This window comes from Diadema antillarum, unplaced genomic scaffold, assembly GCF_040938485.1.
Source record: "Diadema antillarum isolate AM-2024a unplaced genomic scaffold, OU_Dant_1.0 seq00000447_RagTag, whole genome shotgun sequence".
Taxonomy (NCBI): Eukaryota; Metazoa; Echinodermata; class Echinoidea; order Diadematoida; family Diadematidae; genus Diadema; species Diadema antillarum.
The window spans coordinates 76,010-98,298 of record NW_027271421.1 but is presented as its reverse complement, the minus strand read 5'-3'; the positions used below and the strand labels follow the sequence as shown (position 1 = coordinate 98,298).

Genomic DNA, 22,289 nt, shown 5'->3' with positions numbered 1-22,289 from the left:
TCAACTTGCTCATTTGAATATTCATGAAGACTGGTCAAGAAATGTTTTCTGAGAAAATGTTAAATTTCACAATTTTCATATCTTCCTAGTTTCTTATCCAATTTTTGTCATTTTTGTATCGTTCTGTAAGGAATATTTTTCTCTTTCTTTTGAAGTTGATTCATTTTTGGCGAGGATTTCCTCTTTAAGTCTCACAAATGAAAGGCAGATACGCTATCAACAGAGTCACCTCGCACCCCTTACAACATCTTTAAATTTATCAAATCCCTAACGTATTCACGAGGATAAAGAACTGTTTGATATGTATGATAAATAAGAGAATCACTGTTAAAGTTATCTGCATTTGTTTAGTTAAAATCTACTCAGGGTTTCACAGAAATTCTCTCTGAGGTTTCCATATTCCCAGTTGCTACGTCAGAGTCTACCTTAGAATTATATCCTTCACACTTGGTGTGTGCTTTGATATCAAGTCGCTAGACCTTTTTTTCCCTGCGTGCACCAATGAAATAATCTGCATCATCACACATCATTATTGTCAAAAATCAAGTGATAAATGGATGCCAGTTCTTGTATTTATTTCAGCAATTTCTGCAATGTCTATATTTTAACATTTCCTAGTCACTACTTTCTTTGACCTTTACTAACCTCACAACATCATCACAAATATGATGCAATATTTGATTTCTGTTTTAATCAAAGAATTGTACGTAAGCAAAATTACTTTGGGTTATTCGTGGTTACTAGTACATGTATTTATAGAAGAGTCTGTAAGTAATGTTTGTGTATACATTATTTTATACATGACACAATGAACAATCGGAATCTGAAAAGTTGACATGAGATACCCCCCAAAATAGTAAAACAACTTCTGCACATGCCATCATCTGTGAAGGTGGAGGAAATAAAAGTTGAGAAAACGTTATTCAATCACTGTACTCACCAGCAATATTTAGAAGTGCTTCCTGACTGCACAAAATCCCTGTTGCATTTTTTGCGCAGCACCTGTATTTCCCCTGGTCTCTCTCTGCTTCCACCGAAGCTATGTACAAAGACCCGTTAGCATGCACATACTTGTGCGCACCCGTGGCGTTGTTTATGACATGGCCATCAAAGACCCACACGACCTCGTATGTTAAATTGTTCGATGTCGCTTGGACACTGCAGTCCCACACGAGGGGCTCTTCTCTGAATGCAATCACATCTTGAGGTTTCTCTACAACAATATCAGAACAGACGAATGTGCCTGGGTGGAGAAAGAGAAAAGAGAAAAAAAAATAATTAGCTAACATTCAAATAACCAAATACAATAATGATAATCAGTTCTACGAATGCATAGTACCATAAGGATAGTCTCTATGCATGTACACATGGAAACAAAATCATCCACGTATTTCTATGTTCACATATAATTAACAAAATTATCAAAAAGATGTGTTTGCAACAAAAAAATTGAATTTATCAAATCTGTAAAATATACATCTAATGCAGAGGGGAGATTGTTCCAGTGATGGTGCCATTTTTCCAAAAGCCATATTACCAAATGTCTTGGATTTGATACTTATTTCAGAAAGGGGATTTCTTGATTTTGAATGTAGATTGCGACCGGGATGATATGGCTTGATGAGTTCACGAAGGTATGCAAGTGAATACAATAATGAAACAAATGAGATGAATACACAGATTGAAAAGCATAACTGTATGCTCTTTTACATATAAATCACTGACTGGAACACAGTGTGCTTTAGTACACTGTTCCATTCTATAAAGATCAATCTACCAGATCATTCAGTCAACATCAGGATACTTGGGCATAGGGGGTGCCATTTTCTCTTACAATACAAATCCTACAAAGTTTGATAAAGTATTTCACACTTCAAGATCTCTAGTATCAGAAGAATATGTGATTGAAGGTTTCAGCTGAAGAGCTGTCTGCAGTGAGTAATGACCAAAAAAAAGAAAAAAGAAAATCTCCAAATGAGCCCAAAGCAAGCAAAAATGTTCTGAAGATAGAACAGTCTTATGGGACTACTATGAAAGTACAATGTTGTACAATTTTCTGGTGAATGATATTCTGTGATGGGCTAAATGTGGTGAACTTCAATCATCTTCGAAATTGCAGATCTGTGTATTTATGCACATGCCGTAAAATTTCAAAAATGATTCAAACTCAAGTGCAGTGAAAGGGGAAAATTAGGTAGATTATTCCACCTTTACTAACCTAGCTTTTGAAAAATGTCATTACTTTTTCCTGAAGACAAAATTTGTGTAACATTTTTGTTTCTCACTGCCAAAACAGGAGTATAATTTGACATAGTATACTTTTTTGATACATACTACTTTCCACAAATGAGTTTGTGCTGAAGTAGGCAATGCTCAAAATACAGGCATCTCCACTACAGAACTTTTCATGTTATCCTTTCTGTAAAACATACACGTACCAGAAAAAATATCAATGCATGACATTTCATGATGGCTTAGAAATGTAAAATGCTACGGACACTCAATTTTGAATGCACATCTGGTTCAGACATAGTATAGAGTTTACAACTCTATGACATGGCTACAATTTACAGTACATGGGTACGATGCTTTCACACAGTTTCCAAACAACAGACTATGTACGGCGCAAACATGTTAATATATATGTTGAATAGAAACCACCAATTCTTTCCTAATCCCACATGAAAGTGCAAGGTGGTGGAACCTGACAGTATTTAGGTACCAGGGAGGAAATATGGGACAACTTCTGACCACAGACTACCATAATACTCAACAGAGGCTAGAGATACTGAGTAATGCTATTACTGCTGACAAAAGCATTCTTAAACAGTTTCGACAATGTGCTGCTAGAGCCTGTAGCTTCAGTACCCCCTGGAAGCCATTTGCAGTCCAAACAGTAGATGTAATGGACATCTGCTCTAGTGAACTGTGTCCCTCCATCTATTTACTGTATTCTTTTCCTTTTTTTGAAATTGTATTACCCACAGAGACTTCTATGCATGACTACCTCCATTTTTACCACCATCACCTTTGTCACCTATTTTTTCAGAGAAAGGCAGAAGTATTTGTTTTCTAGTCCCCAACAACAACAGGCTGGAGGTAAAGGTACCTAGCAACAAGCCTCGAGATAGCAAAGTGATCCAGTGTCTGTTATACCTATAGCTCAACATTGATTGTAAGCTATGCAGGACATGAGGATTGTGTAGATATAATGTTCTCAAGCAGGTTTAATGACTGGAGGTGATGTGAATTAGATGTTGAACAATCATGACTGCCCTCTTGTTTGGAGAGGGAAAGGATTAGGCACTGAAACAAAAGGCTATGTTTATAAACTTTCCCATGTTTGAAACAACGATACCTACTTATCAAATCGCATTTGCAAATATGCCTTTTGGATCAAGTTTCTCAGTTGTTGGTTTGTCAACTCTGTCATGAGTTGATTGGGAGACCTTGTCACTTGCACAGCTCCATTCCACAGTTTGACCCAGGAGAAGATACTTCAGGGCTTTTTACACTCGCAAATTTTGCTTAGTCCCGTACCAACGGTGGGGCTAAGGGGGGGCCTTAGCCCCACCGTTGGTACCGGACTTTCCTTAGCCCACTTTCTGTTTACACTCGTTTTTGCCAAAGTGGGCTAGCCCCACTGATAATCCCGTACTATCTGGCCTGCAAAATAGCAGGGTTAGCACCGCAATTGTGGTGCTAACCCCACAATTGCGGTGCCAAGCAAATGAGTGTAAACAGAACGAAAAAATAATCTGGGGCTAAGCGACGGAGACGAAGTCCGACCCCCACTGACCAATCAGAAACTAGACAATCAAGTGCTGCCGGTGCGTGCGTGTACGTGTACAGTGCACAGCATAATCATGAATATGCATGTGGTTTGGAAAGTACCGGACTAAGAAATACAAGTGTAAAAAGGTCAATTTTCTCCTTAGCCCTGGACAAGAGCTTAGTACGGGACTTATTGGCGAGTGTAAAAAGCTGAAAGAATTGGTACAGGACTAACGATAGTCCTGGGTCAGAGAAAGTACGGGGTTAAGAAACACAAGTGCAAAAAGGGCTTACTTTTCATTTGGATGATTGGCTAAATTGTTTCAAAGAGCAATTGTTCAGGAATTTGAGCATTTTTACTTGACCTTTGACCCTTGCCATTTGATCCCATGGCCCACAATTCTTCCAATAATCACTAACTGGAAACATCCATTTTCATGACAAAACTTTCAGCTTTATTTGCAAAATATGGAAAACATTTTTATATATTATCAGTTTTCCTCACCCTTTGACCCCATAGCCCAAACCTTTCCTTACAGAATCAATGTACAGTAATGCATGTAATCTATGCCTAGTTTGATTAAGTTTATGAATAAAGTTACCTCCATGGTACCAAGACAGTAGTGTAATCTTAAGCATTTTCACTTGACCTTTGACCTTTGACCCACTGACCCAAAATTTTCCCTAGAGAATCTTTATCTGGCAAAACATCTACAATACTAAGATTTTTAAAAAATAAAACACCTTCCAGCATTGCACAGATATGGGGAAATAGTTGAAAGTTTAAGAACTTGATCTTGACCTTTGACCTTGAGCATGTGTTTCCAAAGTGGATTGGCACTACTCTGCTAATACAATGTAAACTGCTAATGTACTTTGTTTTCCACACAAGGGGCCTGTTGCATGAAATGTTTTACCTGAGAAAAGCCCTGGTAAGAACTGAAAACTCAAGTTAGTATGATTCTGTCATTGACTGTAACACAGGAAAAACTCTGTGAAAGTCGACCCGAGTTTTCTCAAGTTTCATTCAACAGACTCCCAAATAAATTCTGAGCTAGTAGTTTTTGCTGAGGCAAACAGTGTGCACAGCCAGAAACAGGATCCCTCCCACCTCCCTGGTGTTACGAATGTTGTCATAACACTGGACCCTCAAGTTCCTGTTCCAGCTGGTAGTAGTACAAGTACTGGTACCCGTCCACAGTTCCATAACATTTGCTCCTGTGACAATTGCTCCAACGAAATATCTGCATGCTAAGCCAAATATAAATTCTACCCACAAACATAATGCTAACCCTAATCATAATCCTCACATCAAACTAAACCTAAAACCCTATCACAGCCCTAACCCAAAGACTTTGGAGAAAATAAGACCAGAGCAATGGTCGCAGGAGCAAATGTCATGTCACCCCTGTCCACACTTCACCACTACTGGCTGATGTGGAATGATTTTTGTTTTTGTTTTTGTTTCAAACACTCAACATGAGTTGTTTACCTTTACCTACATCTGTCCATGTAAAATCAGCTTTATCATATACTACCATCAAAATACACTGTATACCTGCAGCTGCAGTGCAGTTCAAAACAATCCACATAGCTGATGCCTTGTAAGAATTTTCTTGTCTCAAAGTCTTCATAAGCTGGGTGACTGCACACATGTCTTCAGTAAATTTTTGTTCAGCACTAGTGTGTGTGTGTGAGTGTGTGTGTATGTAATACGAGCATCATGTTACCAGTGATAAAATGACAAACGTGTATTTTTGCGACAGTTACTTTGTTTTTATGGTTACTTACTTTGTAAGTTTTGCATTATCTATCATAGTAATGTTAGCATGTATCATTAGTGCAGAGACTCCAACTCTCCCGTTTTCGACGGGAGATCTCCCGCCGAAAACCCATTTTTGCAAAATCTCCCGTTCTCCCGCTTGAGATTCAATTTCTCCCGCCCTGGCTCTTTGTCTCCCGTTGGAAAGGATTTCTTACTTATTTCTATCGTATGTTGAAAAAAATAAACCTTAGATAGCATCAGAAAGCATCTAGAACCCTAGGAACTTCGCGCTTCGCACACATCAAGTTGGAGTCTCCCGTTTGTTAGGGGTTTGAGGCGGGAGAATCTCCAGATCAGAAGGTGCTTTGGGTTGGAGTCTCTGTTAGTGAGGGGACTACATCATCAAAGGTCACTTTTTAGCAGCCCCTCAATTTTCATTTTCAGTCTTTTAGGAAACAAGATGTGTTTTTGTATGATATTATTTTACATGGAATATAGATGCTTTGCCATTTGTAACATACTTTTTGTTATGAATGAATGAAAATATTATCAGCCTCGATAGATATGCATTCCTTGTTTTACATTTTTAGTGTGGATTGCAGCAGGCGGACAGTGGATGGGGGATGGGAAAGTTGTTCCTTTTAGATGTCCTCCGGTGGATGGCAAAATGTCTGCTATTACATTTGTAGTTCATGCACTTATATTGGCAGGGGTAATGATCATTTCACAAGTCTCCAACTGAACTGACATTTCTTTACTAAACTTCTTTGCTTGACATGAAATCAATAACAAGCAATTTACTGTAGTCTTGTAATAACCTAGCATGGGTGATTTTTCAGAGAGAAAGATGTTGCAGTTATGGCATCATTGACTGATTAAATTCATACATGTGCACATCATACTCGGAAAGCATGTAGGTGATGAAATATGAAACACTGAACCACAACCTCCTGACTTAATATCAAATTTTGTTGAAATGTGTGCTTCCTGTCCTGATGTTTCTCTTTGTAGTTAATAATATGAGAATCATGTGAAACTATATTTTAAAAATGATCTTAAAGGACAAGTTCACCTTCATAGACATGTGGGTTGAGTGAATGCAGCAATATTAGTAGAACACATCAGTGAGAGTTTGAGCAAAATCGGACAATCCGTTAAAAGGTTATGAATTTTTTGAAGTTTCTGCTCAGTCACGGCTGGATGAAAAGACTACTATAGCTTGTGATGTCACTTGAGTACAACGATATAAAGAAAGAATAAAGAAAATTCAACATATTTCCATTTTTGTCGCATAACAAAAGAACACTTGACTTCTCTCTTTCAGAAGGCAAGGGGAATGATTATTACATACGTCAGTAGCAAGTCAAAGAAATGTGCACTTTATCAAAAAAGTAGTTTCAAGTTTTGTGAAATTCTCTTTTTATTTTCCTTATATAGTTGTACGCATGTGACATCATACACTGTAATAGTCTTCTCTTCCAGCATTGACTGCGCAGATACTTAAAATATTCGTAACTTTTGAACGGATTGTCAAATTTTCCTCAAACTTTCACTGATGTGTTCCACTAATATTGCTGCATTTTCTCAATCCTAATGTATATGAAGGTGGACTTGTCTTTTAAAGTGATTTTTTTTTCAAGGTAGGCACCTAATCAAAAATGACATTCTGCTATGTGCAAAAGATAGCTTATGATGACCAAGCAACACTGAATTGTACTTTTCTAAAGAATATAACTGTCTTCAATGTTTCCGAGAACTGTTTTTCCTGAAGAAGCTCCACCCAATCTCTCCCCCCCCCCCCCCTCAGCCCCCCATGAATAGAAACCCTCTCTCTAATCCCATTTTCCAATCCTACTTCATTATACTGGATGTATACAATCTGCCCACCACAGACCAACCCTCAACCCTTGAACACCAATAGTACACAGTTATATGCAGATGGGCAAGAAAGCTCATCTCCTATCCTCTTCAACCAGGATTGATTTTTCCCCTCCCCTACTCTTGCATTGTCAGTGTTTACTCCCCCTTGAAAGGGCCACAGCCTAGAGAGAAAGAAAAAAAAAGATAGACCATTATCAGTTTATTGCCAAGCTGGACATCCTCTGTTGCATAAGCTTCCAGAGAGTGATTACATAATATGTCGTAACCTGTCCCTGGCATTAGCTTGGTCAGGGGCCTGTGGACAATGTTCCCTGCATAAAGCCCTTTGTGTGGGAAAAGATAGTGCTCTCAACCCCCTGGTGTGGCAGAGTGATTCAGGGGTATTGGCAAGTTCAATTGTGTGCAGAAAGCAGGGACAAATAGCTTTTTTCCCCTTAGAGGCCACCACTGCCTTAGCAAATGGCTTAACTCTCTCTCCATGAATAGTGCTGAGGTGCGAGTGGAATTTATGGGGAGAGGGGCTAGCAGAAGGGATCAATGCACCAACTGGAATATTACTGAATAGATTAGTAAAAAGAATTACAAAGAGGCATCTTTGGCGAGTTAGAAATGGGAACCCCTTCGAACTGATAACTGTAGACTGAAATCCTGCATGCCAATGAGGGGCCCCACTGTTAATGCCTATTGCATAACGGAGCTATACATCTCACAAAGGTTTCCACAAAGCTAGGCGTTCTGAGCTGATGCAACTGGGCTGAAATACATTATCATGAGATATCTTTCAGATGGTTACACAAAATGCAGGTTCAATAGTCAAACACTGAAGAAAAAGAAAAGTATAACAAATGAAAATAATAAACAGTGAAGAAAGATCATGTTTATTCAACACTGTTTCATTCAATTTGTATACATGTGTACATGGATGTATACGTGCACAAGCTTTTGCATTAATTCTTTTGCTCAAATGATCGGTTACTTGGAAGATAACATCATTCCATCATACAGCATGGCAAATTCTTGACAGTATTAAAATCTGTTAAATGGGGAGGCCTATGTACCCTGTGGTCCTAATTCTGCACTTTTTGGTAATGTGCCCACCAGTAAGTGTTGCATATACTACAGCAATGAAATATAGCTGAATTATTGCCTGTTGATGTTTGTTGCTACCACTCTCAGTAAATGTCAATCATATCTGCCAAGCCTTTTATGAATAGTATTTTATCAAGCCTTCTCTGTGAATGGGGCTCTCAGCTCTTCATGCATTATTCACTCTAAATGTGAGTATCCATGGACTATGTTTTTGTTTTAAATAATCTATGTGTGGTTATAGTTACCAAAATTTGTTTTATAAACACTGATTTTGTAATCCATGGACAGTGCAGCCCACTTTCATACTTTGGCTGCATTAATCAACTATCCCATGTTTGAAACGTGTTTCAATTCCCACTATAGAACGAGTTTCTTGAGTTGTTGCATTTATCAACTCTGTCGTGAGTCGATTGGGAGGCCTTGTCATTGCGCGGCTCCATTACGCAGTTTGACCTGAGGAATGGAGCGTAGTACGCAGCGGTTGGCATTGGCAGGTCAGAGCTACACAAGCATGTTACAAAAGGATTTTGCATTTAGCAACTTGAAATGCGTTTCTGGCTCAAACACATTTGCGATCACATTTTTTCTGGCATTTCAGAAACACATTTCAAGCACCCATTGCAGCACTAGCAAAAGATTACAGGTCCTATTTACCTTTGGGAGCAGTGATTTTAAAGATGTTCAAGATATCATATTTGATGCATATGTGTAGGTCAGTTGTATCACAAAACATCCTACGTACCATACAAAATTCTTGCAATAAAGCCTAAAATTTAAGGAGATATCACTATTTTTCTTAATAAAACCATAACTGTATACGGTTTAGTCTGGAAATATTTTCACTATAACTATTGTTCACATTTTGTATATTTAACAATACTTAACATCGATTATACTGGTTCAAATTTTTACATTAGGTCGTTTCTATCTCTAAGTCACATTCAAGAACTATTTTGAAGCACTAATGCTGTGTTTTTGTTTCATCTACAAATGATAAATTATGCCTTTAACTGTGTTGAATCCAAAAGAAAGAAACAACTTAGATAGCATGGGGGGTTCACTGCACACCCGGACATAGAGAGTATTTTGATATCATCTGATCATTTGTTCATGTGCACAATGACAATAATTGATCATTATCAAGTCAATGCACTTTAGGTACACATATATCCATATTTAGCCTTCAAATAAGTCAAATGAGCTACATCTTTATTCGTAAATGCTGAACTTTTGTGCTTTCACTCCTACCGTTTAAAGAATTGGCGAGGTAATAACGAACATGTCCTAGATACACTATGAAAAGGAGCAATTGTGTTGTACTAAAGAGAAAATTAGTGAGATTTATGTACATGTACACTGCACTACTAATACTACAGATCATTTGTTGTGATATTGTCACATGACTAAGTTGTTCTTTTTGTGGTTGAGATTAACTCATGGTACAAGAAATCATACCATCTACTAATGAACAAAACATATTGAAATTAAGTAAAGCTGCAGCACAGTCATGGCTTTGTGTTCAAGACTGCTAGCTAGCTACATACATGTAGAACTGACACTGTATTCTATGTCTTGTGATGACAAGCTGCACAAGGCTTGGGGCTGGTGATTAAACATTATGTGACCACAGCTTCACATGATTTCACACCTAAAGGCGTCACACTTCGGGCGTGTTGTGCTCCGGAAATACCAATCTACTCTTAACCTCTATAGCCCTTTCTACACTTGTGTTTCTTAACCCCGGACTTTCTCTGACCCAGGACTATCGTTAGTCCCATACCAATTTTTTCAGCTTTTTACACTGGCCAATTAGTCCCGTACTACCTTGTATCTCTTGTCCGGGGCTAAGGAGAAAACTGACATTTTTACACTCGTATTTCTTAGCCCCGGACTTTCCAAACCACATGAATATTCATGATTACGTTGTGTACTGTACACGTACACGCCACACCGGCAGCACTTGATGTACCTCGTTTCTGATTGGTCAGTGAGGGTTGGACTTCGTCTCCGTCGCTTAGCCCAGGATTATTTTTTCGTTCTGTTTACACTCACTTGCTTGGCACCGCAATTGTGGTGCTAACACTGCTATTTTGCAGGGCCAGATAGTACCGGACTATCGGTGGGGCTAGACCACTTTGGCAAAAACGAGTGTAAACAGAAAGTGGGCTAAGGATAGTCCCGTACCAACGGTGGGGCTACCCCTTAGCCCCACCGTTGGTACGGGACTAAGCAAAAATTTACAAGTGTAAAAAGCCCTTTAGCCACTGTTTTGTGGCTGTAAAGGGATGACTATAGAAACATCTAGGGCCTATACGGTAAACTAATGTAAATTGCATATTTCAAGACCAATTGATTTTCATATCAATCAGATTTGTTTCAAATTACACCCACTTGTACCACTAAATCTTCTCCTTTTTTTCCATAATTCACCTCTGTATACTACATGTAGCTAGAATGTACAGATGTATTGCACTGAGCATCAAAGTAATGAAACAGCTTTCCTCCGAGATCAGTGCTCCTGAGTTGATTACTACCTGACGCGCTTACACAAGTGTGTCCTTGTGTTTCATCCATGATGTCCCCTCTAAACTAGAGAGGAAAACATCAGCACTGTGGAATACTACAATTGTACAAGCTTAGCAGTAATGGCAGGGTCAAAGTGAGGCTGGCACTGTACCAATGTTGATATGCTGGGTGAAAAAAAAAAAGTGTTGTTGTTATTGCTTTGTTATTGTTGCCTTCTTGTTGTTGCTTTGTTGTTGTATGCATCATCACCATAATTAAAGTTGTCAATATTATCAGTATCATCACTGTCTTCATGTTCCAGGAACCTCCAACAACCTATCATTGTCTTCTTCTTCTTCTTTTTCTCCCTCTCTCTCTTAGTTTCATGATACTGTGAAATTCAAGCAAAACTTTATTTTCAATCATATAGGCCTATGCTGATTTCCTTTTTGAAAAATGAAACTGAGATTGTAAGAAAGAATAAACCAAATTTTAATAAGCAATCTCATAGCCCTAGTTCATGCTCTCTTCTCTTGCCTACCATGGAATTATGCTCATCTGCACAATCGGGAATACATAGTAATGCAAAATTAAAGTCAAAGTGTGATGTTATCAACCACGTTCAGAAATGTTTTCCAACCTCTTAGTAATGAATTAGTAGCAAGGATCCGGCCTGACAATTCCCTCCGCGCTTAATGACTCAAATTAATCAAAATTAATCGCTGGATCCATCTCCCTGAGAAACAGAGGGGCCCAGGAAGGAGGAGAACTGTCATCGCCTGAGCGGTTGCTGTCTGGGTAGATGTCTTCCCCCCTTCACCCTCCCTCAATTTACCAGCAACAGAACTGATCATAGAACAAGACCTGCTTCCCCGAAAACCAGTGGGATCTGCTGGTAATTCAATTACCACTCACAGTCTGGTAGGAACTGTAGATAAGCAGGCAGGGGCCATGCCAGACATCTGCCCATTTGCTGAGTAACGATTTGTATCTACACTGAAGGCCCAGATTCATGACAGTGGATGAAGGAACATTTCTCGCTGACTGGGATCAATCTCATTATGAACTCCTGCACAGTACACACATACTGTAACATGCACACAAACGTTCACGCTATCAATTCTAATCCATCTCCCAAACAGCATCAAATCATGATGACATAAACCAATGTTCATTCAGTGACTAAAAGTAGGCTTACTCTAAACTGATTGATGCTGTGTCACTGTGTATCCATTCGCTTTGCTTGCTTAGAAATTTATTAGGTATGATCATCTCTCCAGTAGGGCTATACAATGATTTATGAGCTTGCAATTTAAAGGGGATGGTTAGTATCTGATCAGTGGGAATCAGTGGGAATGCTGGGGGATGATTGTTCCAATTCTTGTGGGATTCATTTAAGAGTACATTATATATCTATTGTTGTGTGAAAATTATTTGCTTCAGAATGGTCTTATATTCAAGTAATGTGCAGTTTAATGCCCCGTCACTGTACAGGCATGCTAACCTGGAAACATTAAACTGCACATTACTTGAATATGAGGCCATTCTGAAGTAAATAATCACACATCAACAGATATATAGCGTACTCTTAAATGAATCCCACAAGGATTTGAACAATCATCACCAAGCATTCCCACTGATTCCCACTGATCAGTTACTAGCCATCCCCTTTGAAGTGACCATCACTTGCAAAATAAAATGTGATCTAGTTGTAAATATAAACTAACATTTGCAATTACAAAGCAAGGAATTTTAACAGGAGCAGCTTGTACAAAAATAATATCTCATTGATACAAGAACAGTCTATTCTGATTGATAAGATTTCTACATTTGAAGCATTCTGATGTTGTGCTCCTTCATTGTAACATGTATAGCCAAATCATTTTGCTTTTTCTCTGCTCAGCTTTTTGATGAATTTGTTATAAAATGTCGTATCTGCTTGCCAGATTGCTACCAAAGCTACAAGATTCAAAGGGCGTTAAAACAAGATTCTGATTTTTTTAATTTTAGTCTTAGCAATGCAAGCAACATCAACTGGCTGGTGAACCCAAAACACATGTTGCTCAGAAAGCTGCTCTGCCATACACTGTACTATCAAATATTGTGACTAATATGAAATGTGCCATATTGCAAAATTTGCATAATTTACTTGAATTGTACCAGGTTATCAAATCGTGTACGCACGCTGTATGTACATGCATTTTGCTTTGATTTTAGTTTTGCAACTTTGTGAGATGACCAATTGCAAAATTACCAAGAGCCCAATATGCTGTCTCCCATAGCAAAAAAATGAAATGTACCCTAGTCTTTTCCAAGGAAGAAAAACTGCAGACACTGCTTCTAAAAAATAGGGATAACACTCAATGACTCATTTATAATTGTCATTGCTATGGCTCTCAATCACAAATTCAAAACATGAAATTGTCTTTTAAGTAGTAATTCATTATATATCATGTTCAAGAAAATTATGGAATGTACTGTACAGTGTACTGTAAAAGTGGATATTTTCGCGCGACTAATTCTTCGTGCTCAGCCCAGTAAGAAGAGTTTCGCGTGTTTTTAATTCCGCGGAATCAAGACAGTAAGTACAGGAACATATGGGAAGCAAAAATATTTGCGTGCTTTTATTTTCGCGCTAGTTTCTCGTTGCGAGAAATGCGCAAAAATTTCAACACTGCGAAAATTTCAACTTTTACAGTACTGGTAGTTTATTTTTTCTGAACTTGTTTGATTCCATGGACATGTACAATTGTACATGTAGGCCTAGATGGGAAAGATCATGATAAAGTGCCTCATGTATATTGTAAAGATGCCTGATACAGGGCTGCCAACTCTCACGCATTGAGCGTAAGACTCATGCATTTTGGTCCTTTCTCACTCTAAAACTTTAGTTCATTTGCATGCATTTCTATTGATCTCACTCATTTTGACTCCTAAATCATAGCATTGGCCTATGGGAGTCTCACTCTCAACTAGTTTCCAGTGTTGGCAGCCCTGCTGATATCAAGGTCTATTTCCAAAGTAACATGGTGTGCTGACAGTATTATGTTTGTAATACTGCCCCCAATAAAAACAGTGCAACATCCACTTAGACAAACAGACACACACACTCACAAACACACACAACTGCCATTCAAAACATCACACAAACACAAACACAAACACAAACACAAACACACAACCAGGCACACATGCAAACACCAAAATGTAGAACAGCGCATTCTCAAGTGCTATTCTGCTCCACGGCCACATTCTTTCAAACAGCATGACTCATGCGGGTATGAATGAGAAGCAGTGGTGGATCGCATTATGTGAATAAGGCATTTGGAGGCGGCTAATATGTAAACACATGTCACAGCATGGAAGAGCAGAGTCCCAGCAGTAGTCCTGTGCAATGTACCTTGTGTGTGTGTCCTATGTGCACAGCTATCCATGTGTGCATGGCAGCACGCTTGGATCGATGTATGTACATCGTACATGCAGCATGGTGCATGTGTGTGAGTGTGTGTGTGTGTGCGAGTGTGTTTACAGCATGACTGCACAGTACATGCTTCACTGAGCAATTCTCAACTCCATGTGCTGGATGCTGTGTGTGAGTGAGTGCATGTGTGTGTGTGTGTATGTGTGTGTGTGTGTATGTGTGTGTTTGGCTTCTGGAGGCAAAAGGGGTCATGGCTAACAAAAATTTATCATGAAGTAGTAGTCTCCCTTTCATACCCACTGACTACAAACTATTTTTTTTATATCACAAATGCCTGTTACTGGCAATAAACATGATTTAGTGCAAAGGTGCTGAATCAAATTGATGTCATCTAAAATAAAAATGTGCTGCTACCACAAATTTGTCAAGAATCACAAAGATGAACTGAAGCGAGGCAAATTTATGCTTTTCCTTCTGGAATTGAAAAAACTAATAAGTTCACAACCTAGAGTAAAATATCCCGTTTGCGGCAGTTTAAGCATTGTTAAGAGTTTTTCCAACTTGTAAACAAATCAGGCAAATTATTTTCAACCATTTCATATATCATAGACAAGATTATTCATTAACGCAATTGTTTTCATGAAAGAAATTTACCATTGACCAACGCAGTTTTCATGATTTACCAGGGCAAAACCCGGCACAATTTTCGCCGATAAAGGCGATATGCGACGTAGTATTTCTGCTTGCGGCACGATGTACAATCCCTATGCAATACGCGCGTGCCCCGCGATCTCTGGCTGAACGCCTTCACATGTCTCGCGAACATTGCGTAAGCGCCAATTCCCATTGCGAAAGCACGTGAAAATAGCGTGCGCACATGCATTGGCCGCAAACAAGATCGCAATTCTGGCGGTGTTGTTGATGTCTTTCTCGTGTTTTTCTCATTTTTTTTCGATGGTAACATCCACTTTCCGAAAAAAATGGCGGCCCACATCGGCTCGCGAAAATTCTATTTTACGTGAGGATATGTTTTCAAAATCCAGGAACATCGAGAAAACGACAAAAAATCCAGTTTCTTGGACCATTGTTTCTTAACTGTTATGTTAAGAAGTACCGAAAATTTCATTTTGGATGCGATATGTTGTCATTTAGGTGAGAAAATTTCACTTTCGTCAGAGATCGTGCCCATTTTATCGGTTGGTTTTTGTTGATTGCTAGTGTGTTAGTATATGTGTAGAGTGCATGTAACAGTGCAATGCTGTGTTTAGCTGTATATTACCGTGTATGTTGTACCTGCCGCGAACGGCTGCACGGCCGCTTACTGACGCGGTTACTCTATAGTATGAGGAATGAATAGCAGGATGCCTTTTCCACAATGACTTTGTAGCCTGATATGTTTTTGGGGGCTTGATTTGGTACATGGGAAAATGGAGACATACACTGTAAATGTTGTACAATTTGTTTATCAAGGATATTTTCCTCCTCTTGTTGTTCTTTTGGGTTTTTTAAATATGATTCCAGCAGCTCATTAATTGATAATTCACAACCCAGTTGCAAGTATACATACAATCGACTGTCCATGTAAGTTGTAGGCCTTCATTGTAATTTGTAATTGTATATGGGCCTATTGTCATATGTGACTGACTTTTCCTAATTCAACTGGAACATCAGCTCAACGTGATAATCTTTTACACTATCCCTTCTGACACATACATTGTTGTTTTCCATGGGGGGAAAAAATTGCACATATTCAGGAAGATAAGACATCATTTTGAATCATGTAAGGCGTATACAAGACGCATGTTGTTCACAATCAAAGAAATGGAAAAGGGTAATTTTCAAATACACCTTTCAAGTAATATAATATCATAAGAATTGCTCAATCATTCTCTCAATCCAAATCCTAAATTTTCAATACTTCACATGTATATGTGGATATATTTGCATGAGTATTTTTTTTTTTGCGCTCGGCCAGGTGAGACGAGTTTTGCATGTTTTTAATTCTGTGGAATCAAGACATCAACTACTTGAGCATACGGCAAGCAAGAATATTTGCATGCTTTTATTTTCATGCAAATTTCTAGTTGCGCGAAATGCATAAAAATTTCCACTTTTACAGTAACAAACCTTTTTGATTTACAATTCAGTCTACTGTATAAGATGTTATTTTCACGTACAGATATTTTCACGAATTAGAAGGTCACAGACATTTTTGCGAGATGTTGTTTTCGCGAATTGACACCAACACTATCTTGCATGCATTGTTACCCTAGTGTATTGTTAAATTCGCGATCCAACTGTGATTCTGGAAATTTGTGAAAATTAAACCCTCACGAAAATAACTGCTTATACAGTATATATTTCTCTCACTGAGTTCAAATGGTAACATCTTTGACGGATTCAGCAAGACATTTGTAGATGTCAAAGACAGTGGTGACTTGTTACAGTGTTAATATCTACTGTTGTTTGTTGAATGAGTGAGGAGACTCCGGCTTTGACTTCTCCTTGCTTGCCCATATGAGTAAGCATCACTTCAAACCAACCACAATGCCAAACATGGTATCTTCCAGATGCTTTCTTGTGACAAAAAAAAAAATGGCAACAGTACAGCAATCTTTCCAGGCTTGTTAGGACGCACTGTTAAGCCAACTCATGACTGCTTCTCAACAGCAATATTGCCTTGTATCATAAGACTGCAGAGCTTATTTGGCATTACTGAAGAGCAGAAGCAATCGTCATAATTCCTGATTAAGGGGAAAGAGTCTCTCCTATAATCCGTATGTTAATAAGTACAAGCCACAGTATTAGCAGCAAGACATGCAATTTATCATTCTGTGAAAAACACTAATGGCGATCAATATTGAGCATTATAACATAACTTCATACAATGGTGTAGAAGGTTGAGGAAATAACCCACTATTGGCATCAGCATGCACAGCTGAATATCTTGTGTCATACACTATATCAGTTGTCTGATTACCTAATCTCAGGAGGTGACTATGCTTTACATTGAATAAAAAACAAAACATGACAATGATATCTAATTCCCTTAATCAAACCCATCACATTAAATCTTGAAGCTGATACACCTAAAAACATTTTGAAATAATCTAAGGCTGCGTTTATCTAAACAAATTCTGAGGCAGAATCATGATCCTAAACTCGTTTGAGGCATTTTCAGGGATTGGATAAACGCAACCGTGTTTTCAAATGCGTTTAGAAACGCTGTTTTGAAACATCTTTCAAAGGGCGTTTTGACACGCATTTGAGACCACGATCGCCATTCTGTGATTATACATGTATAAACGCAATGCCATTTTGAAACGCGTTTATATCTCAAGGTCAAATCCCAGCTGTTTCTGGTTGTGCTCTCTGACCATTATTTGTGTGTGACTGATGAGGCATGTTTGGTGGTATGCAGTTGACCTTTACTTCCTAGGTCAAACGGCGCAGAGCAGCTGCGCAGTGACACCACTCAAATCGCAATTGTATGATGGTTAGATAAATGTGGCACCTTGAGAACTGCGTTTCAAACCAAGTTCGCAAACACTGTTCCAAACGCGTTTTGAAATGTAATTCTCTTCTCAAGTTAGATAAATGCTGCCTAAAATAATTTTTGCCAAATGCTGTCTCAGGAGAGAGCTCAAACTTTGAGTACAACTGACACAAGAAAGCTAAAAGGCTCCTGAAAAAAATTGTTTCCATGCATCCATAAACTCAGTGAGTGTGAACAGTGTGGTTGAACGAGAGCAGCTTGCACACTGAACCACCTCATCACTGTCATAGTCAAAACTTAGTCACAGTGAGTAACAAAGTAGCCTTCCTGTCTCTCATGGAGGTACAGATCTATCTTAAACTTTCAAAGTTATGATTCATTGGATTTGAAAGACTGGTACATGTACAATAGGAAGAACCTCATCACACGTTACAGGTAGCACTCATATAATTTCCTCTCTTAAAGGTTTAAATGTAGAGTTCCTTACATCTTAAATCCTCATCATTAAAATCCACTTACACTTTGCTTGCATCACAGGACAAGTATATTGGCCAGTACAAATAAATTTGTCATCATTTTGTCAAATTTTGTCTTGTAAAAAAAATGAACTCTGGAATTAAAGCTATAATGGATGAATTTGTGCAAACTTAATGTAATCACTCAAAAATCTTTCAATAGAAATACAGATTTATCAGAATTCAAACTTTTCACCACCAAGACTTTATCAAACAACCATCTAAACTTTTTCCAAGCTTGTCCTGAACTTGAATTTGGCCTTTGTGTGCTAAGCAACTAAGCAATGTTGTATCAAAGAGAAGAAACAAAATAACAAGAGGAAGGTGCAATACTGTAAAAGTAGATATTTTCGCGTGACTAATTTTTCGCGCTTGGCCGGGTCGGAAGAGTTTCACGTGTTTTTAATTCCGCGGAATCAAGACATCACGCACAGGCACATATGGCAAGCAAAAATATTCGCGTGCTTTTATTTTCGCGCTAGTTTCTGGTTGCACGAAATGCGAGAAAATTTGAACACCGCGAAAATTTCCACTTTTACAGTAACTCATCAGATAATCACAGGGAATCTGAATAAGAAACAACAATGCACAAAACTGAAAACTTAAGATGAGACCACCCATGAGGAAAGAGTAGGCCCTACACTTTAAGTCCTAAAATTCAAGTGTCTTTGAATATATGTGCTTGCATTCCTCTTAAACATACTAGCAAAGCAAAAGACATTCCAATTACACCTTGGTACAGATTTTCCATATTTTAAGTTGTCAGTCATGTTTAATTTTCCAAAAATTGTATGCTGACTCTGATCTTAGTCCATTCAACTTTCCAAAGTAGGCCACAGGAGAAAAAAACAGAGGGTAGATATAAATGTAACTGCTGATCATTTCTTACCATGTGTAAAATCAATGTTTTGATGATGATTTCAGGGCTCTATGTAAACCTCTTTTCTGGTAGCCCATTCAGGCCACTAAAATTGTCATATTTGAAATTCCAGTGGCCCAAAAAAGAAATATAGTGAACCAAAATAAAAGAAAACATGAAAAATCCATTTTGAATATAGGTTGCCAAATCGAGCAAGCAAAAGATAACTTTTTTGGAAGTTTGGTAGCCCAACATCAATTTTGTAGCAGCCCTGGATATTTACCTACAGTAGGTACACAAAATCAACCTTTGCCTGCACTCATCACTTTTGTCCATTACCAGAGAAAATGCAGAGCTCTGTGTAAGTTCAAGACACAGTACACCTTAAAGGGATAGCACAGTATTGGTGGAGATGAGAATTGGGCTTTTAATTTTTTGCCAGATACCAAGGAAACACTTATGATATACACTAGTTCAGAGCATACCATTCTAAGAGGGATTCAAAGATTATTTGATGAAAATCAGGTTTGGAATGACTGAAACATCCAAAAACAAAATAAAACAAAGCAATCGTAATAAAGTGTGGGTCCCACACTTTATTAGAATTGCTCTTTTTTTGGATATCTCAGCCATTTCAAAACCAATTTTCATAAAATAAACGTCGAATTAATCATAGAATTACATGCCCTTTCATATTTCATACAAGGTTCTCATTATCTCACCAAAAACTGCTAGAAACCTGAAATTAGTTCTCAACCAAAACTGCACGATCCCTTTAACTTGCTCTTTGATGATTTTGTACAACAAATTGCCATCAATATCATACTTTCTCATGTTTTCCACATCTCTGGTCAGCATAAGGATGTTTATTTTTAAAACCAAAATACCAGCATTATCACACATCCTGCAATACAGAAAAAAAGTGATTCCAAAAATACAGATTCCAGGTAAATCATTTTGCATGAATTATCATGGTGTACTGTAAGACAATGACCCCAGTCCGGGTCTACACTTGTATTTTTGTCGCAGTCATTTGGTCTACTTATACCTCAACTACTAGAAGTTGAAAATGTATCATTATACCTACAGAGTATACTGTCTTAAACAGGACATACTTCTTTAGCTGATCTTTTCAATATTTCAATGTAATTTCACCTTTGAGTTACAACTTTCCAACAATCTCAAATGTAGAGGAGCCATTCAGTCTCACACATACAAGCAGAATATCATTATGACTTACATCACTGTATATATGAGAATACGAACTAAATTTTACACAGAAAACACAGCTGCAATGTCGACAGAAAAAAGTGCAGCTCCGATCACGAGAACTCCCGATTAGTCAAAATGGCCATCAGTATAAAAGACAATGTAGGCGCCTACCGTTCGCACATGCTGCATATAATCTTCGTTTTCGGTAAGTTGTGAATTGTGTATCATTATCGATAACATAGACATGAAGTCTAATTAATGAAGTTTGTCTTTAATGAGTTTGAGGTGACAAAACTGATGTCAAGTATAAAAACTCAACGCAATAGACATGTTCACTTTGTGTTCGCTTTGTGTTGTGGACCATCCTGGTACAGCCCATTTTTACAGCAACTGGGCCATGTTTTCTAGTTATATAGAATCTAGACATTCTACAGTTTGAAAGATGTTATCTGCGTCCTTAAGGCACAAGCCACACATTTCCATAGCATGCCACAACAGCAAACATTATGCCATCAATTCATTCCACAACATTTGACCTGGACCAGAGCAGAAGCCAAATGTCAAGGATCCTAGCCATACCATGCTGAAGGTTGGTGTCTATTTGACCAAAGTCCAACTTGCAAACTTAGTTATTTAGAGATCTGAAGAAAAAAAAAACACACTGGAAAGTGTCTTAATAAACAGTCGTCAAAACTGTTTTTATTGCTAAGCATTACATCAATCAGAAAAGTATTGATGCTTATGATGGGCAAGTCCCTCACTTTCTGTAGAATAGAATCAGGCTAGCTGGCTGGTTATCTCACACAGGGCCGGGTTAACCCAACAACGCAGGTTGATCGAACTGCGATACTCCGTGATGGAGCTGGCTCGATAGAGTGATTACACAGTGGCCTTCGTTTGTGCGCCACACGGTCACTGTGCAATAGCCATGTCGTAGAACAACCTCGGCCTTGTTGTGCAGGCCAAACAAACTGTCCGCACACACTCACTATTACACATACGCACACAACACACATTGCATACAAAACAACGGCAAAACCTCACCTCCTAGTATCACACTGCACAGGAATATAATCCACGGTTGCTGATAACAACGTTGCATCGCCATGCAGGCTGTTTTCCACAGTCAAAATCGTATTTTTTCCATAATCTTCCAATGTCCACTAACAAGCGTAGTTCTTCGTCGCACAATACGGACTGTCCAAACGACTTATGAAGTGAGGAGGGATACAGAGACCTTCGGCCGGTGGTGTGGCGAACACTTGACCTCGACATTGCCAAATGGTAACTCAGCGCGCGAATGGAGCATCGAACTATTTGACGTGTGGGCTCTTCCGCTTCACAGCGCCACCCCTCCAGTCAAAAGCAGCTGACCATGGACGAAGCATGACCCTTCGAAGTGTCACTGTCACTCATGTTCCTCATACTTGCTTCTATTGTACATCTAACGTCGACCGACACTATCTGCACCAGTGCCAGTGTCGCTACCTCTACGTCTAGAGCCTTCACATTATGCAACATGATAACATGAAGGCATGTATTCATTCATGATGGGTTGAAATTATTATGACTGATGTGAGGGCGCTCTTACTAATGACAGTTAGACGAATCGTTGTTAGCCGGCCTTTGTAGTCCGGGAGCCAGCGGGGGTCAGCCTAGCTGAAAAGGTTACCAATTTTTATGTGTATAGCAATTTAGTACATATGCCCCTGAGTATGGAAATGCACGTCTGGCTGGTCATTGGTGGTGGGTGTGGCCAGGAGGGCCAAAAA

The 22,289-nt window shown here is 38.6% G+C and overlaps 1 protein-coding gene across 1 annotated transcript in view; it reads right to left on the bottom strand.

Annotated features, from left to right (window-relative positions):
• The window catches only part of LOC139732786 (protogenin B-like), a 101,225-nt gene extending 79,225 nt beyond the window's left edge, over nt 1–22,000 (bottom strand). The window contains exons 1-2 of the mRNA XM_071643630.1: nt 21,562–22,000; nt 941–1,243 (exon numbers count right to left, since the gene is read on the bottom strand). Of these exons, the coding sequence (XP_071499731.1) occupies nt 941–1,243; nt 21,562–21,625 (367 nt within the window). The 5' untranslated portion in view covers nt 21,626–22,000. The remainder of the gene's footprint in view (nt 1–940; nt 1,244–21,561) is intronic.
• Nucleotides 22,001–22,289: the final 289 nt, after the last annotated feature.